The sequence below is a fragment of the Dromiciops gliroides genome, chromosome 3, assembly GCF_019393635.1.
Source record: "Dromiciops gliroides isolate mDroGli1 chromosome 3, mDroGli1.pri, whole genome shotgun sequence".
Taxonomy (NCBI): Eukaryota; Metazoa; Chordata; class Mammalia; order Microbiotheria; family Microbiotheriidae; genus Dromiciops; species Dromiciops gliroides.
In genome coordinates this window covers 55162455-55178859 of record NC_057863.1, presented here as the reverse complement: position 1 = coordinate 55178859, position 16405 = coordinate 55162455, and the positions used below count along the sequence as shown (strand labels likewise).

Sequence of the window (16405 nt, the reverse complement as noted above, 5' to 3'; positions counted from 1 at the left end):
AATTCAAATGAGAAGTCTTCCTAAAAGAAATCCTCAAATTAAATTTATAGTTTCTCCATAATTTTTCATAACAAACTTGGGTGGTGGGCAGTAACACTGGAAAAGCTTATTTAAAAAATAAACCTTAATCATATAACTAACAAGATGGAAGACCATTTTCTCCAGTCCTTGAAAATTCATCAAGACAGGAAACTGTGTAAGCTATCTCTGCAGACCAAGACACCCACAGGATGATGTTACCAAATGGCTCAAGAGAGAAATAATAATCTTGAAAACAGAGGTTAACAGGTTACGAATGGTAGAAATTTATGTCCAAAGATCAATTGTTTCTTGATGGGAGATCAATATTTCCTGTTTTTAACTAGGAAATACTTCTCTTCATCTATAATCCTATTTTTAAGAGGATAACAGCATTCACAACTGGTAAATATTGCAGCCTCAACTTAATATCTAATATGGGTTATACATATTGTGCTTGATAATTCCATACTAATGGTGGATATACTGAGAACTATGTAGTCTGGGAATTAAGTGCAGCTTGTTAAGTGCCTATTACGTTGAAAGTACAACAAAATAGAGCAGAAATAATAGGCAGAGAGAAAAATTTGAATCCAAAGTGGCAAGAAATGAAAAAGAGAACAATTGATTTGGAATACAAAAATGCTGAAGTGAAAGACAATCTGGAAAAAAAAAAGCACAAAGGCAATAATACTAAAAGGATAATGATCTCCCAAAACACTGATCTTGAAGATCACAAGATATGTTGAATTTAAGGTCACCCAGAAGAACATGACAAGTCAAAAAAACATGAACATCATAATGCAAGAAATAAAAAATTGTCCAGAATTTCTGATACAGAAAATAAAATGACAATCAAAAAAACCCCAGATATAACCACCAGAAAAACAAACCTTAGCTAATTTTCAAGTCCCTCAGGGAAATTTATACTACCATTACATTTCCATAGCATTGAGCACACAGTAAGTGTTCAATAAAATAGCTGGCAGCTAGGTGGCTCAGAGGATGGATGTGGGCCTCGAGTCATGAGGACCTGAGTTCAAATGAAGCTTCAGATAGTAACTATGTTACTCTGGACAATTCATTTAACTTCTGCTTGCCTTAGTTTCTTCAACTGGAAAATGGGCATAATAACAGCATCTACTTCCCAGGGTTGTTGTGAGGATCAAATGAGATATTTGCAAAACACTTAGTATAGTGCCTTGCACATAACAGAGCCTTAATAAATGCTTTTTAATTCCTTTTCATGCTGTACATATAAACCCTTTTAAGTAACTCAAATAGAGCTCTTTGAATAAAAATCTCAATAATCATCTACATATAATTTGAGAAATAGTTTGCCCATAAGCATTGATAAATAGAATTAGAGGTTTGCAGAGGTCTCTTCATCTCTAGATCTCAAAGACATTTTTAAAAACCTCTTTACGTTTACTGTATTTAACAAATTGAGCCAAATCCTATTACTGTGCTTTACAGTGGGAAGAAGAGGCCTCTGAAATCTCAGAGGCTGCTGTTGTTTGTCGTTTGTTCATGAAGAGGATGTCATCATCAGGGGGATATCATGACTTGCACCGAATTGGATTTAATTGAGGGAAGGCTATGAAAGGTCACCAACTTCACTCTCTCTCCAGAGCCATCTGGGTCCAGTGGCAAGATATATATCAGCACTACTGAAGATGGCCCTGGATGTTTAAGGCAATTGGGGTTAAGTGACTTGCCCAAGGTCACACAGCTAGTAAGTGTCTGAGGTGAGATTTGAACTCAGATCCTCTTGACTCCACCTAGCTGCCCCAGAGGTTGTAAGTTCTAACGGGTCCTCCTAAACTAGAAAGGCTTCTAATACATATCCAGCAATGGACTGTACTTCTCTTGTCTTATGCCTAGCCTAGGTAAGTGCAGAGAGGCTCACCATCAAAAGTTTGGAAAATAATCTAATTTTTCCATCAAAACAATTTATGAAATTATTTATTAAGGGGGCAAGAGTTTTGAAATCTGTGTATTAGTGGAGTAAATACCCACTGTGATGAAATCATGAATTGAAAAATATACAACTAGTCAATAAATAATAATTATTTATTGCACCCCCAACCACACGTTATGTTAATTCTCCTTACCAGACAAGTGACTTTTAATGATTATGACACCTGGAACCAGTCCAGAATTTTAATACTTTCTTTGTGCTAACAAATTGTAACCATAGCTAGTCTCAGGTCTTATAAATTTTAGTCCATTTAAATTTTGCAGATTTTTTTTTCTAACTTTCTGATTTTTAAGAAACTTAATGAAAGTGTTTTAACATATACTAGGATACAAATGATCAATAATGTTGATGTTTACCCATGATTTTAGTAAATATGTTCTTTTCTCATTCTGGAAAGTTCTAGACATTTTGAGTCTATTGGATGGATACAAACTGTCCAAATGTATATTCTGGTTTTAGTTTAGTATGGTGTTAAAGAATTCAACTTGCCTTATATTTTTTCATAATTGCGTTGCTTTCAGAGTTGGCCGTTTCTTCCATAAACCGACCCACAAGCAGCATAGCTCGACCATGGATTAACTTATTTTTACTGTCAGTTGGAGCTTCATTCTCAGGAAAACATAACTCAACCCCTTTCTGAAGAACAATTAATGCCTGGTGAACATCACCCTAAAAAAAAAAGACGAAAATGTTTTGATTTAAACAAAATATTCTTGTTTGTAACAACAAAATACATAGTCCAAAGTGTCTGAGTTAATATTGTGAAACTCCAAGGGGGTGAGTCTACTTAATATATACTACCATATGTTCTTCTGACTTGATTTTCACTTCAAGTATTGAGGCAAATAAAATTCTGTTTCTATAATAATAATAAACTCCTAAGGGCATACGGACTTGAACATTATGTAAAATCCCTGCAGCAGTGAGTGCCATAAAACACGCAAAATGATTTTTATCAAGCTAGTGATTTAGGCCCAAAGATCAAGTGTTTCTAGATGGGAGAGATATCACTTTTTCCTGCTTTTAACATGGTAAAATTTCTTCTCCTCATCTTTAATCCTATTTTTATGAGGATTACAGCATCCACAACTGGTAAATATTGAAGCCTCAACTTAATATCTAATATGGGCCATACTGTGCTTGATAATTCCATACTAATGGTGGATATGGGGAACTCTGTAGTCTGGGAATTAAGTGCAGCTTGTTAAGTGCAGCTATGATCTAAGGAGATGAGAACTGATCTAGGGATAAGGGTGTCAATATGAGCCTTCAGGGGAAAAGGGATAGTTTCCCAAACTAAGCCCAGGAGCTAGAAGAATAAATGGATTGATTTGAGATCCCTCCCCTTTCCCTCAAAGCTTAATCTCTATGAAACAAGGAATGGTTAAAAATCATTGGGTACTACATTCAAAGTAGAATAAACATGGGGGCAGCTAGGTGGTGCAGTGAATAAAGCACTGGCCCTGGATTCAGGAGGACCTGAGTTTAAATTTGGCTTCAGACACTTGACACTTACTAGCTGTGTGACACTGGGCAAGTCACTTAACCCTCATTGCCCTGCAAAAAAAGAAAAAGAAAAAAAGAAAAAAAAAGACAAAGCAGAATAAACAGTCCTAGACATCGTCTAGTAGGGAGATGCATAAAGGACACATGAAAAGAGTAAAGGTTATGTCATTAAAACTTTTATCCAAGGCTAGGAAGGTACCCTGGGGCTTACAAAAGACAAAGAAGGAAGGAAGGCACCCAGACAATAATAGCACCAAGAGTCCTTGATTCCAGACAGGCTGTGGTGGGTAAATGAGGAAGAAGGCTGAAACAGGCGTAGGCATTATCTCTGTCATTAAGCAGGAGTAGGGTAAAATCTCTAAACCTGTCAGTCCTTCTTCCTCACAATTGAATAGCAGGCAGAGGGAGGCATGGTTAAGATCCACCATATACTGGCCACACACTGGTGATACAGTCTTCTCTATTACCTTGGACCACAGCCACTTTGCTCTTTCCACATATAATTCAGCAAGTCGTGATTCTCCCGCATTAAGGAGGGAATTGTAGGCTGTCTGGTGATGGCCGGCCTTTCGGGCAACTCTGGCACTCTGAAGCCAACATTCTCCAACCATTTCACTGTAGTCAGGTCTAGAGCAATAGTCCAAAGTGTATTCTGTGAATAACTGAAGTGAAATGTCTAACCTCAACATTCAGTTCAATTCAATACCTATTTATGTGGAAAGTACTAAGATACAAACTGAGGAAACAAAGACGAAAATCAGATCCCAGTCCCAGATAACAAGGAGGTTGCATGTAATTTTCTTTCAAAGGAATCTAATACCAACTGCTTTAAATGCTTACTTACAACTTTGTAAAATATTGACCTACTTTCATATGTCCTAGGTTCATGAAAATTGATCATAATGAATTGACCTGTATTAAAAAACCTTTATACACATATATGAAATGAACTAGGTTAGAGGGAGTAAAAATGATTATAGATCCTTACATTTCCTTCCATATTCCAATTTTCAAAGCATTATAATTCTGTGAAATAGGTATGGCTAACATTATCATCCCAGTATTCAAAATAAGAAAACTGAGGCTCAGATGAACTTCCTCTTAGTTAGTTGTACAGTCAGTAAATATAAGAGACAGAAATCAATCCAGGTCTCTTGACTTCAAGCCGAATGTTCTTTCCCCAATCTGAGTTGATTACATTACCAACAGAAGTGCAGCGTTGATAAGAAAAGGGAGACACTGACTCAGACAAAAAATTAGGATGCATATGTATTCCCAAATAAAGCTTATATCTAACAGTGACTTTACAAATTTCAATATTAAGTAAAGAAAGTGAAAAGTCAAACCTTTTTTGGAGACTTAATAAAGCCCGACGGAGTGCCAAAATGGGCTCCTTGGCTCGATAGGAGTTCTGGGTCATTTCTAGACGAGCTAACCAGTTGAGGGAATCTTCTTGATCACTGTCACCTGTGGACTGCTGAAACAGAGGTCTGATACTATGTTCCAATTCACAGAGCATATGCAACCTAAGAGGAAATGAGAAATCTATTTCAACTAAAGACTTCTCATCAGGTCATATGAATCAAACCAATCACGAAGAATCAATGAATTTTGAATTCAAAAGGATCAAATGTGCAGTTATAAAAGTATTTCTTCTTGAGGCAGAATGGTGAAGGGTTGGAGAGTTGGCCTCAGAGTCAAAGAGACTTGTGTTCAAATTCTGCCTCAGTCACATTCCAGCGAGGTGACCCCTGAGCAGGTCACTGAATTACTCAGGGATCCGTGTGAGAGGAGTCAAACACATGGCCTGCAACACTCCTAAGTGCACCATGAGCCAGATTAAAATATAACTAGGAAATATGTAACAAAATAAATAAAAATAAAACAGATATCATTTAAAACTAAGTCAATAGGGGCCCACAGATCAGTGTCTTTGATTTCTATTTGAATTTGATGCCACTGTTCTAGACAATTAAGATTCTAAGTTTCAGAGAAGATGCAGACCAGCAGAGACAGAAAACTCTTCCTCAATCAATTAAGCTACATGTACAGTTCCTATTCCTATTTATTCTTGATATATGACTGGTAAAATTTTAACAGCAAAAACCTGTGCATAAAACATCAATTTAGGGGGAAGCTAGGTGGCGCAGTGGATAAAGCCCTGGCCCTGGATTCAGGAGGACCTGAGTTCAAATCCAGCCTCAGAGAGACACCTGACACTTACTAGCTGTGTGACCCTGGGCAAGTCACTTAATCCCCGTTGCCCCACAAAAAAAACAAAAACAAAAAATAATAAACAGCAATTTAGGGGCAGCTAGGTGGCACAGTAAATAAAGCACCAGTCCTGGATTCAGGAGGACCTGAGTTCAAATCTGAACTCAAAACACTTCACAAGTCACTTAACCCCAATTCCTCCCCTCCCCCCCAACCCAAACCTTACTGTCTACTAAGGTTCTATTCCAATGTATCTTTATGACATGGAAATGAACCTGGGCTCTCAAAAGGCTATTTGTTCTAGCCAAGTACAAGCCATCAAGTTCATCAAGCTGAAAAGACTTCAACTTCAAGGATGAGTTGCTCAGAGAATATATCTGCAACCAACATAAATAAGTACGAAGTATATAATAAAGAACTGGCCATTAGGAAATTACTCTGTTTGGCTAAAGAAACTTGGTTTACTAACTACTAAAATGTGGAGGAAGTGCAATTTGCATTAAGTAGAAATCCTCACAAAGATGAAGTTATAGACCTGCAAAATGCTACTGTTGTATGATTTAAAAAAGTTCCTTCAGTGCATCTCAGATTAAAAATGGGTAGTCAGAAAGGCATTTTCTTTTTAGGGAACAGCAGTGATTTTAAGGTAGAAACCATCATATGACAATTCAATATAACCAGATATGATGTAACGTACCAAATACATTATCAACATTTGCTATGAATGGAGTAAGTTGTAGACTTGTCAGATGAGGAGTTTTTTGTTGTTGTTTTTTTTAATCTATTAAAATATCAGACCTAGAGAAATCAAAAAGTACCTAACAATGTATTCGTATCCTCGCTGGTATGAGCCTCTTTCAAAACTCGCCGCTGAAAGAGGTACAATTTGTTCTGATCTGACTAGTTTCAACGTCTCATAAAAAGTTGTTGTATCCCTTTTTTTGGCTGATAACAATAGTTGTCCTAGTCTCACACTCCATGTTGTTGATTTCCCATCTGAAAAATACATTAAGAAGCAAGTAATTTCACATCATGTAATAGTAGTTAGTATACGATGAACTCTATCTCATTTGGCAAAGTGCTTAGAAAAAAATCCTCAACTAAATTCATCTAAACTTGTTTTTAAAATGAGTATTTCATTCTACTTTAAAGTTTCTAAGTGGAATGAAGACAGTAGTACAGATGGAAAGACTAATTATAAACATTGCCTGGCTACTTATAAGGCCTAAATTTTCTAAGTGTACTAAAACTGCTTGTATTTCAACATCCATTTTTACCTGCTGCCAGATAGTTTTCCACTAAATCCCATTGTGACAGTTTCCAAGCTGCCTCCACTCTATATGTGTTCAGTTCATCTGTCCATTCAGACCTATTAAGAAAAAAACCCCAATCAATCATTCTATTTAAGATCTAAGTGGATATTTTGAAAGGAATCAAGAACAAAGTCAAGAAACATGTCCAGAAATAATATATTAAGTTCTAAATTTTCCTTTACTACTAAGCAAATTTTCCCCACAATGGACTTTTCTGTAGTTCTATTAGTCTATGCTCTAGGAACACATTCTAGTTCTAGGAACATATGTTAAATTGTCATTATGATTAGTTAGTTGCTTGTTTTAAATAAAAAGACAAAATTAATTACTGATCAATCAATAAACATTTATTAAATACCTACTAACATTTTTTTAGCCACTATCCTAGATGCTGGAGATGCAAATACAAAAATAACATAGTCCCTTTCTTCAATGAGTCCTTTAGGAAAGAAAAGTAAGGGGATACATGATAAGTGGTAGTAGTAAATCATATAGATGTTTTTGGGAAAAGAACTGGGGACTGGGATTAAAAAAGTTAAGTCAATATCAAATTCAAAAGTAGAAAGAAGCTCATGTGATCAGTCACATTAAAAAATGTAAAAACAGATCACTTAAAGCTTTAATAAGTACTTAAGACATATTCTGTCACTTTAAGTTTGCAAATTCTGCCTCATAAAAGTTGGCTCTTTCTTTCAAAGGCACTATGGCAATAATTTTAATATTAAGTGTACAGCAGAGTCATGGATTATGACCAACCACCTAGGCTTTCCTAAGGTATGTATAACAGAGAAAAGGAACAAAGCAAAGTAGCTAGTTACTTACGTTTTTTTCTATTAAAGATTATTAAAGTAATAGCACATTTATCAATTTATCTCTTCAAATATTATATATATTTTATAGCAAGGTTTAAAGAAATATAATGCTATGTACAAAATAAGTATTTTTAACCAATAAAACTCCCTTTCCCCCCACATTTACAGAAACATACTGGGTCCTTGTGATTATATAAAAATGTACTGCCAAGAGTTTCATTAACTATCTGTGCAACTCATTAAAAAAATTTATAGGGGGCAGCTTGATGGCCCAGTGGATAGAGCACTGGCCCTGGAGTCAGGAGGACCTGAGTTTCAATCTGACCTCAGACACTTAACACTTACTAGCTGTGTGACCTTGGGCAAGTCACTTAACCCCAACTGCCTCACACACACAAAAAGCAACATTAAAAAAATGTATTTGCTTCCACTGAACTAATAATTAGTTCGAGAGCCATGTGTATTCATGTTTACTACTTCCTTGTCCCTTTGTGGAAGGGGAAACAAGTTTTCTGTTGCTTTCCTGTAGCTTTATTACACATTGCTTGGCATTTAAGATGGAGGAGGGTTATTATGCAGGTAAACTGATGTGAGTCTGCAATAGCAGAGATGTTTCCTGTCTAATTTTTTCCTACTCAGGAAAACACTCTGATACCATTCACTCACATTTATTCTGCTGTATAAACTCCTTCTCAGCTTGCTTTTGCAAAGAGATTTGCCTTTTTTCTTTGAACTGTACTTCGTACAGGAAAAAGAATCAGCTGGCTATACAGTGGTTTCTTCAAAGTCTTCTACTAACAATATGCTAGAAATTAGGCCCAACAGTTTTATTTATCACCATTACTTTTTAAGTAATGTACTTAAAATTTAAAAAGTTCTTGAAATTTGTTTCCAGAAGATTTAAGTAACACTATGAAGATCACTGGAATTCTAGGTTCAAATCATAAAACTCAACTTCCTTGCACCTAAGGTGCTTCATCTATCAACTGGAATTCATAGTTTACAAACTAATATTCTCATAGAGTTACTAGGAGCCAAGTGTTCTGTTAACTGTATCAAACAAATATATCTGTGATATTATGAATTCAGACGACAAAGATCTAATTAATGATGATGATGGTTGCTACTCAGAGAAGGTCTTTCCAAATGAACTACAATACTAATACTAGGTATTAGACAAAAAATCACCAAAAGACTAATAAGGGCTCTGCACAAAGCAGTTATTTCCTTAAAAGGGTATTAAAAAATAGCATGTAACTCCTTAAACGAGAGGCTAAATCATAAGCTAGGTTGTGAGGATCAAATAAGATAATGTGTATAAAGTACTTTGCTAACCTGCAAACACCATGTAAATATAAATTATTATTATGAGGTAGAATAAAATGTCTTTCATGGAACAATGCTACACTGACTATCACAAGCCCTACATGTTTCATGAATTTAGAAGATAGTTTATTTCCTGAAATTACTTGCTGGAGATTCCTGAGTTAGAGAAGATAACTAAGCAAAATGATTCCTTTAAAAAATATTACCTGTTAGCATGCACGCCATTCACCTGAGTGATAACAGTGGACAACTGACCAAGACCTAACATGGACTTCACTACACCATGATAATGAATGATCTATAAATTGAAAAATATTTACAATATCAATGCAATCATAGTTATAATCAAATGAACACTAAATTGGTTAAATGATAATGTAATAAAAATATCACCTACCACTTTATGACTGTCATTTTTTGTTTAACAACTGGTTGGTTTAGCAAGACAATCAAGCAATCAATCGATAAGCACTTATTAAATGACAAGTATGTGTCAGGCATTGTACTAAACAGAAGGATACAAAGACAAAAATGAAGTGGTCTCTGGCCTTAAGTAACATATATTCTAAGGGAGGAGACATTATATACATTTGAAGCATATATCTATAACATATACAAAATGAATAGAAAGGGGGCAGCTAGGTGGCGCAGTGGATAAAGCACCAGCCCTGGATTCAGGGGGACCTGAGTTCAAATCCAGCCTCAGACACTTGACACTTACTAGCTGTGTGAATGGTATTAATTTGTCAAAGTTAAGTTAAAATGATTTACCTTCAGATAAAGCTTCTGGGGCAGTTAGGTGGCACAGTGGATAAAGCACCAGCCCTGGATTCAGGAGGACCTGAGTTCAAATCCAGCCTCAGACACTTGACACTAGGTGTGTGACCCTGGGCAAGTCACTTAACCTCAATTGCCTCACCAAAAAAAAAAATTGATGTAAAAATGAATAGAAAGTAGTCGAGGAGGGAGCATGCTAGTAGCCAGAGGGATGAAAAAAGTCTTCATGCAGAAGGTGAATCTCAAAGGAAACCAGAGATTCTGAGATATGGCAGTGTAGAGGCAGGGTACCCTGGACATGGGGGAAGAACCAACACAAAGACACCAAGATTGGGAGATGGAGATCTGTTTGTGGAGGACAGTAATGGCTAAAAACGTCTAAAATGGGCGGGGCGGAGGGGGTGTTTCAGAGAAACTAAAAAAGTAACACATTTTAAAAACTATTATTAAATATCTATTTATTTATTTTGCAGGGCAATTGGGGTTAAGTGACTTGCCCAGGGTCACACAGCTAGTAAGTATCAAGTGTCTGAGGCCGGATTTGAATTCAGGCACTCCTGAATCCAGGGCCAGTGCTTTATCCACTGTGCCATCTAGCTGCCCCAACTATTATTAAATATCAAAATAGAAATCCTAAAAATGAGAGATTAATAAAACTGGAAACAAAAAAAGTTAAATAGTTGCTTTTTGAAAAAGACTCACTATTGAGAAATCATTATTAGTTCATTTGTTTTATGAAAGAACCAGATTACCAGTTTATAATGAAAAAGAGGAAAGAGATGAAGAAAAAAATTAGCAACTATTTTGCCCAACTATATGCCAATAAAAACAATCATTTATATGAAATGGATGAATATTTACAAAAAATACATAATGCCTAAATAAGCAGAAAAGGGAAAAAACAAAAGCAAAACCCCCCAGGGTTTGATGGATTTATAAGAAATTATACAAACATTTGAAGACCAAATAATTCCAATATTACATGTAGTACAGAAGGGATCCTACCAAATTCTATTTTTTTTTTTTAAAGTGAAGCAATTGGGGGTGGCCTCAGACACTTACTAGCTGTGTGACCCTGGGCAAGTCACTTAACCCTCACTGCCCCGCAAACAAACAAACAAACAAACAAAAACAAAAACAAAAAAAATAAAGTGAAGCAATTGGGATTAAGTGAGTTGCTAGGGTCACACAGCTCTTAAGTGTTAAGTGTCTGAGGCCAGATTTGAACTCAGGTACTCCTGACTCCAGGACCAGTGCTCTATATCCACTGCGCCACCTAGCTGCCCCCCAAATTCTTTTTATGATACAAATACAGTGTAGTTACCTAAACTAAGGCAAGTTAAAACAGAAAAAACCAACTATCGACTAATATCTCTACTGAATAGCAAAACAAACATTTTAAATATTAGCAAAGAACGGCTCTTGATAAAATAATAGTAAAATTCACCTGAGAAAGACAAAAGGTCTAGAATATCAAGGAAAATGATGAAAAGAAGCAAGGTTAAAGGGGCCATAGCATTTCCAGACTTCAGATCATATTTTAAAGCAGCAGCCATCAAAATAATCTGGTATTGGTTAAAGAATAGAGAAATAGATCGATGGAACATAAAAGGAAGATTCAGAAACAACAGAATTCAATAACCCAGAACTAGATACCTAGGGAAAAACTCGTATTCAATAAAAAGCTGCCAAGAAAATTGGAAAGCAGTCTGGCAGACATTCATTCAGTTTACCCCAACACCTTACATCACATACATTCTAAATGAATATGAGACCTTAATTTTAAAGAATATACTACAAAAAACAATTAGAAGAAAAACATAGATACTTCTCACAGCTATGGGTAGGAGATATATTCTGGTTTTTTTTTTTTGGTAGGGCAATGAGGGTCAAGTGACTTTCCCAGGGTCACACAGCTAGCAAATGTCAAGTGTCCAAGGCTGGATTTGAATTCAGGCCCTCCTGAATCCAAGGCCAGTGCTTTATCCACTGAGCCACCTAGCTGCCCCAGGAGATGTATTCTTAATAAATGAGACAGAGGCAATTACAGAAGATAAAAATCTGTACAGACAACATAAATGTATCTAGAATAAAAAAGGAAGCGGTCAAATAGGAAAAAAAATCTTTATATCAAATTTCTCTGATAAGGCTTTGGTATCTAAGATATATAAACAATTAATAACCATATATAACACTAATAGTCCTTTCCCAATAGATAAATTGTCAAGGAATATGAACTAACAGTTCTCAAAAGAATAATTGCAAAGTATTCAACACCACATTAAAAAAATACTCCAAATCATTAAGAGAAAGACAAATCAAAACAACCCTAAGGTTTCACCTCATAATGCAAACTGGCAAAAATGATCAAAAAATGGCAACAGTCAATGTTGTATGGGTTGTGGGATAATAGGCATACTTGTAAAGCTGTGAAATTTTACCACCATTTTGGAAAACAATTTGGAATTATGCAAATAAAGTGACTAAAATGTCAATATCCTTTGAACCAGAATTTCATTACTGGGCTCATATCCCAAGGAAGCCACCGATAAAGAAAAAAGTCCCCATATACTCCAAAATATTCAGGGGCACTTTTTGTAATAACAAAGAATTGGAAACAATTAATTACATGGGAATAGTTAAACAAATTGTGGTACATGAATGTAAAGGAAGACTACTGTGTTATGAATATAGAGAAGCATGGAAAGATCTTTATGATCTGATGCAAAGTCAAGAAAACAATCTACAAAATAACTACAACTATGTAAATGAAAACAACTGCAAGTCAAAAAAATCAAAAGTAAATGTAACAAAATTATAAAGACCAAGCAAGACTGAATGAAGAAATATGAGAAAACACCCCCAGCCTACCCCTTTCATGGAGTTGGGAGGTTATCCACTGTACATGTATCTGGACCTTTTCATTCTTTACACATTAAAAGATAGACCTAAATAATCAGAAAAGTATCAGCGGCTTATGGGTAGGCCAATTCAATACAATAAAAATATTACCTAAACTAATTATTTAGTTCCATACCAATTAAACTATTAATGGATTACTTTTTAGAGCAAGAAAAAATAATAACGAAATGTATCTGAAGGAATAAAACATCAGGAATCTTAAGGGAAATAGTCATTAAAAAAACAGGGAAGGAAGGGGCCCCTAACAGAACCAAATATCTATACTAAAAACACAAATCATTAAAACTATTTGGTAAATTTATAAAACTAAGATAATATTACTCAATACACAAAAGGAAATGAATTTAGTAGCTCAGTGTTTGATAAAATCAAAGTACCTCTCCCAGTTTCACTGAACTCCAGGGTTTGTAATTCAGTTACTGCTAAGTTCTGGTCTTTTCACGAGAATGCTTTAAAGTCCTCTATTCCCTGAAGGATTATACTCAGCTTTGCAGCAATAATTTGCTTGACTGTGAATATCTGTTATAAGGGTTTTGTTTTTCATCTTTTTTTAAAAGTTTGGGTAGGGCAGAGTAGAAAGGAGAGAAAACAAGTGCTTCTTCATTAGACCCAAAATGTAAAATCCTTCGGGAATCTGAGATTTCATCTGTGTAACCTTCCTTCCATCATTGTAGAACACAAGCAGTCCCTCAGGGCTTTACTTGGTAATGATCTGCTGTGGATAAAAAAACATCACTGGGTGGCTACACCCATCCTCGTCAAATGTAGGTGACTGGTCTTCAGATGACAGACATTCTTAGCAGGCATAAACCTGAAGCCTTCAGAGGTGAGTAGAATCTGTCAGAGCTTATATTTCACTATTATAACCTTTAAGAATTAAGAATTCAAGGTCCTCTCCAAACAATAATGAGGTTTAAGAACAGGACTTGAAAATACTACAGATAAATGAAGCAATTAACATGTATTTATTAAGCACTTAATATATGCCAAGGTCTATAATTAATTGTCCATCAGTATTTAAAAAAAGAAGAAGAAAAAGGAAACAAAAATAGCTTTTACCTTTTAGAAGTTTACATTCTGGGAGAGAGACCACATGTATTAACATGGTCACACACAAAACAAATATAGACTAAATGAAAGGCAGCTTTACAAAGAAATTAGTAGCTGGGCAGAATAGGAAAAGCCTACTAGAGATGGAGTACTTGAGCTAAGTCTTAAGGGAAGCCACGGTTCCTATAGAGCAGAGGTGAGGAGAGCCTTCTAGAGAAAGAAGAAAGCCAGTTCAAGGCACAGAACAGGGAGACGAAGTATGGTGTGTGAGGAACAGCAAATAGGCCAGTATGTCTGGACAATACAATGCATAGAGGAATAATGTGATGAAAGGGTGGAAAGATTGGAGGGGGCCAAGTGGTAAAAAGCTTTAAATTCCAAACAGAGGTAAGGGGGAACCAATGGTGTTTATTGAATGGAGGAAAGGGGGCAGCAGTCAAACGACACTTTAGGAAGAACACTTTGGCAAATGGAGGGAAGATAGACAGGAATGCGGGGAGACTGGAGGCAGGGAGTCTAGTTATAAGGTTACTGAAATAATCTAAGCAATGAAGGTTTCTACTACAGTGGTGGTTGTGTAAGTAGAGAGAAGGGGACATATGAGAGAAAGGATGTTGAGAAAAAATTGTGAGGTTAGTAAGTTATGTGTAGTTAGCAAGAAAAAGAAACGGTAGAAGACCCTGAGATTGTGAATGTAGGTGACAAATGATGTTAGTACCCCTGACAGAAACAGGTACGTTCAGAAGAGGTATGGGTTTTGGAAAAAAAGTAACGATTTCTGCTTTGGAGATACGGAGTCTGAAATGACGGATTTCTGATAAGAAATGTCCAATAGGTTGGTGACAGATGTAGGAAAAGAGATAAGGAGAGAGGCCAGGGAAAGACGAATAAATTTGGGAATCATCTTCAGAGAGATGATCATTGAACCCATGGAAGGTGATAAGATCATCAAGGGAGAGAGTATAAAGAGAAAGGAGAAGGCCTAAGACAGAGCCCTTAGAAGCAACCCATACTTAATGAGTGTGGCATCTCTTACTTAGCATAGGAGACAGAAAAAATTATCAGTTAGGAGGAGAACCAAAATGGAGCAATCATGAAATTCTGCAAAGGATGATCAACAGTATCAAATACTGCAAAAGTTAAGGGGATGAGGATAGCAATAAGGCAATTAGATTCAGCAATTAAGGTATTATTGGTAACTTTGGAGAAAGAAATTTAAGTTAACTAATGAGGTGGAAAATCAGATAACAGAAGATTTAAGAGAGTATGTGAGGAGTATAGGCAAGTATCTTCAGTTATACTAAGTACAGATAGTTTTTTCAAGAAGTTTAGAGGAGAATGGAAGGAGAGAGAGAATCATAACTGACTCATATCTTTCTTTACATTTTGTTACTCTGGTCCATCTAGAAATCCTCCAAAGGGGTCTATCCCTGTGTGTATGTGTGTGTGTGTGTGTATGCATTTATTTACACAGATGATACATACAGGTATAATTGTTGTATGCACGTACATACTTACATATATATAGAAATGTACAGAAAATGACACATGACTTTAAAAGCCAAAGTCCATCAAACATTATATAAATATATAAATAAGGAAACAGATTCCATGATTAACCATGAACTGGAATTATAACCCAGGCCTCCCAAGCTTCTACTTCAGTGTTCTTACCACTCTACAACTTTTATCTCACCTGGTCAGGTTCTAGCTGAATGGCCCTATCATAACAGGCTGTGGCATCCCGCAGTAAGCCAATGCTTTCGTGTTCGAGGATCTGCTCTTTCAGAGATGGTTCTGCTTTCCGAATTGCACTTACTCCAGCAACCCCATCAGGTTCATGCATTGCAGCATATAATTTCTATGTTCAAACATTTAAAAAATATCACAATCGCAAATTCAAAGAAAAGGGTCAATTAAGATTTTTTTCCTCAATTAAAAAGATGAGTGAAAGTAGAATTATTGTTCACAAGTAACATTTTGGCACCCATTCTTTGCTGGTATTACATTGCCAAAACACTGTATTAAGGTACAGTATACATATAGTAGTAATGTATTAATGCAATCAGGGATGCTCATCTATAGCAAATAAGCAATGTTCATACAAAATGAGTTTAGGTAACTACAATATCCTTAAGTCCTTTCTAAATCAGATAAATATGAAATTGTTAAGTTTTTTTTTTCATCTTCTTTGGCTTATGAATTGTTAAAAATATTCATCATAATGTCAGTATCCCAATATTTTATTTTCAAACCTGTAGAAATCCAAGATGTTCTTGAATATTTTGTTTTTTTTCTGTAATGAATGATTCAAAGTGCATCACCGCTCTTGTGTATGCTTTAGATCGAAAGGAAGCTACTGCTAGTGTGTCCTGAGGTATAAGATCAAGGAAACGTGCCACGCTTTGATAGTTTTCATAGTCCACAGTAGATGCTATATTAAAAAAAGACAATATAGTAATTAAAAACTGACAAGATACCATTAA

The 16405-nt window shown here is 35.7% G+C and overlaps 1 protein-coding gene across 1 annotated transcript in view; it reads right to left on the bottom strand.

Moving 5' to 3' along the window:
• ATR (ATR serine/threonine kinase) overlaps window positions 1–16405 on the bottom strand; it is a 118538-nt gene that overhangs the window by 24091 nt on the left and 78042 nt on the right. The window contains exons 28-35 of the mRNA XM_043990538.1: window positions 16175–16353; window positions 15616–15780; window positions 9377–9468; window positions 6997–7088; window positions 6538–6715; window positions 4852–5031; window positions 3973–4132; window positions 2489–2668 (exon numbers count right to left, since the gene is read on the bottom strand). Of these exons, the coding sequence (XP_043846473.1) occupies window positions 2489–2668; window positions 3973–4132; window positions 4852–5031; window positions 6538–6715; window positions 6997–7088; window positions 9377–9468; window positions 15616–15780; window positions 16175–16353 (1226 nt within the window). The remainder of the gene's footprint in view (window positions 1–2488; window positions 2669–3972; window positions 4133–4851; window positions 5032–6537; window positions 6716–6996; window positions 7089–9376; window positions 9469–15615; window positions 15781–16174; window positions 16354–16405) is intronic.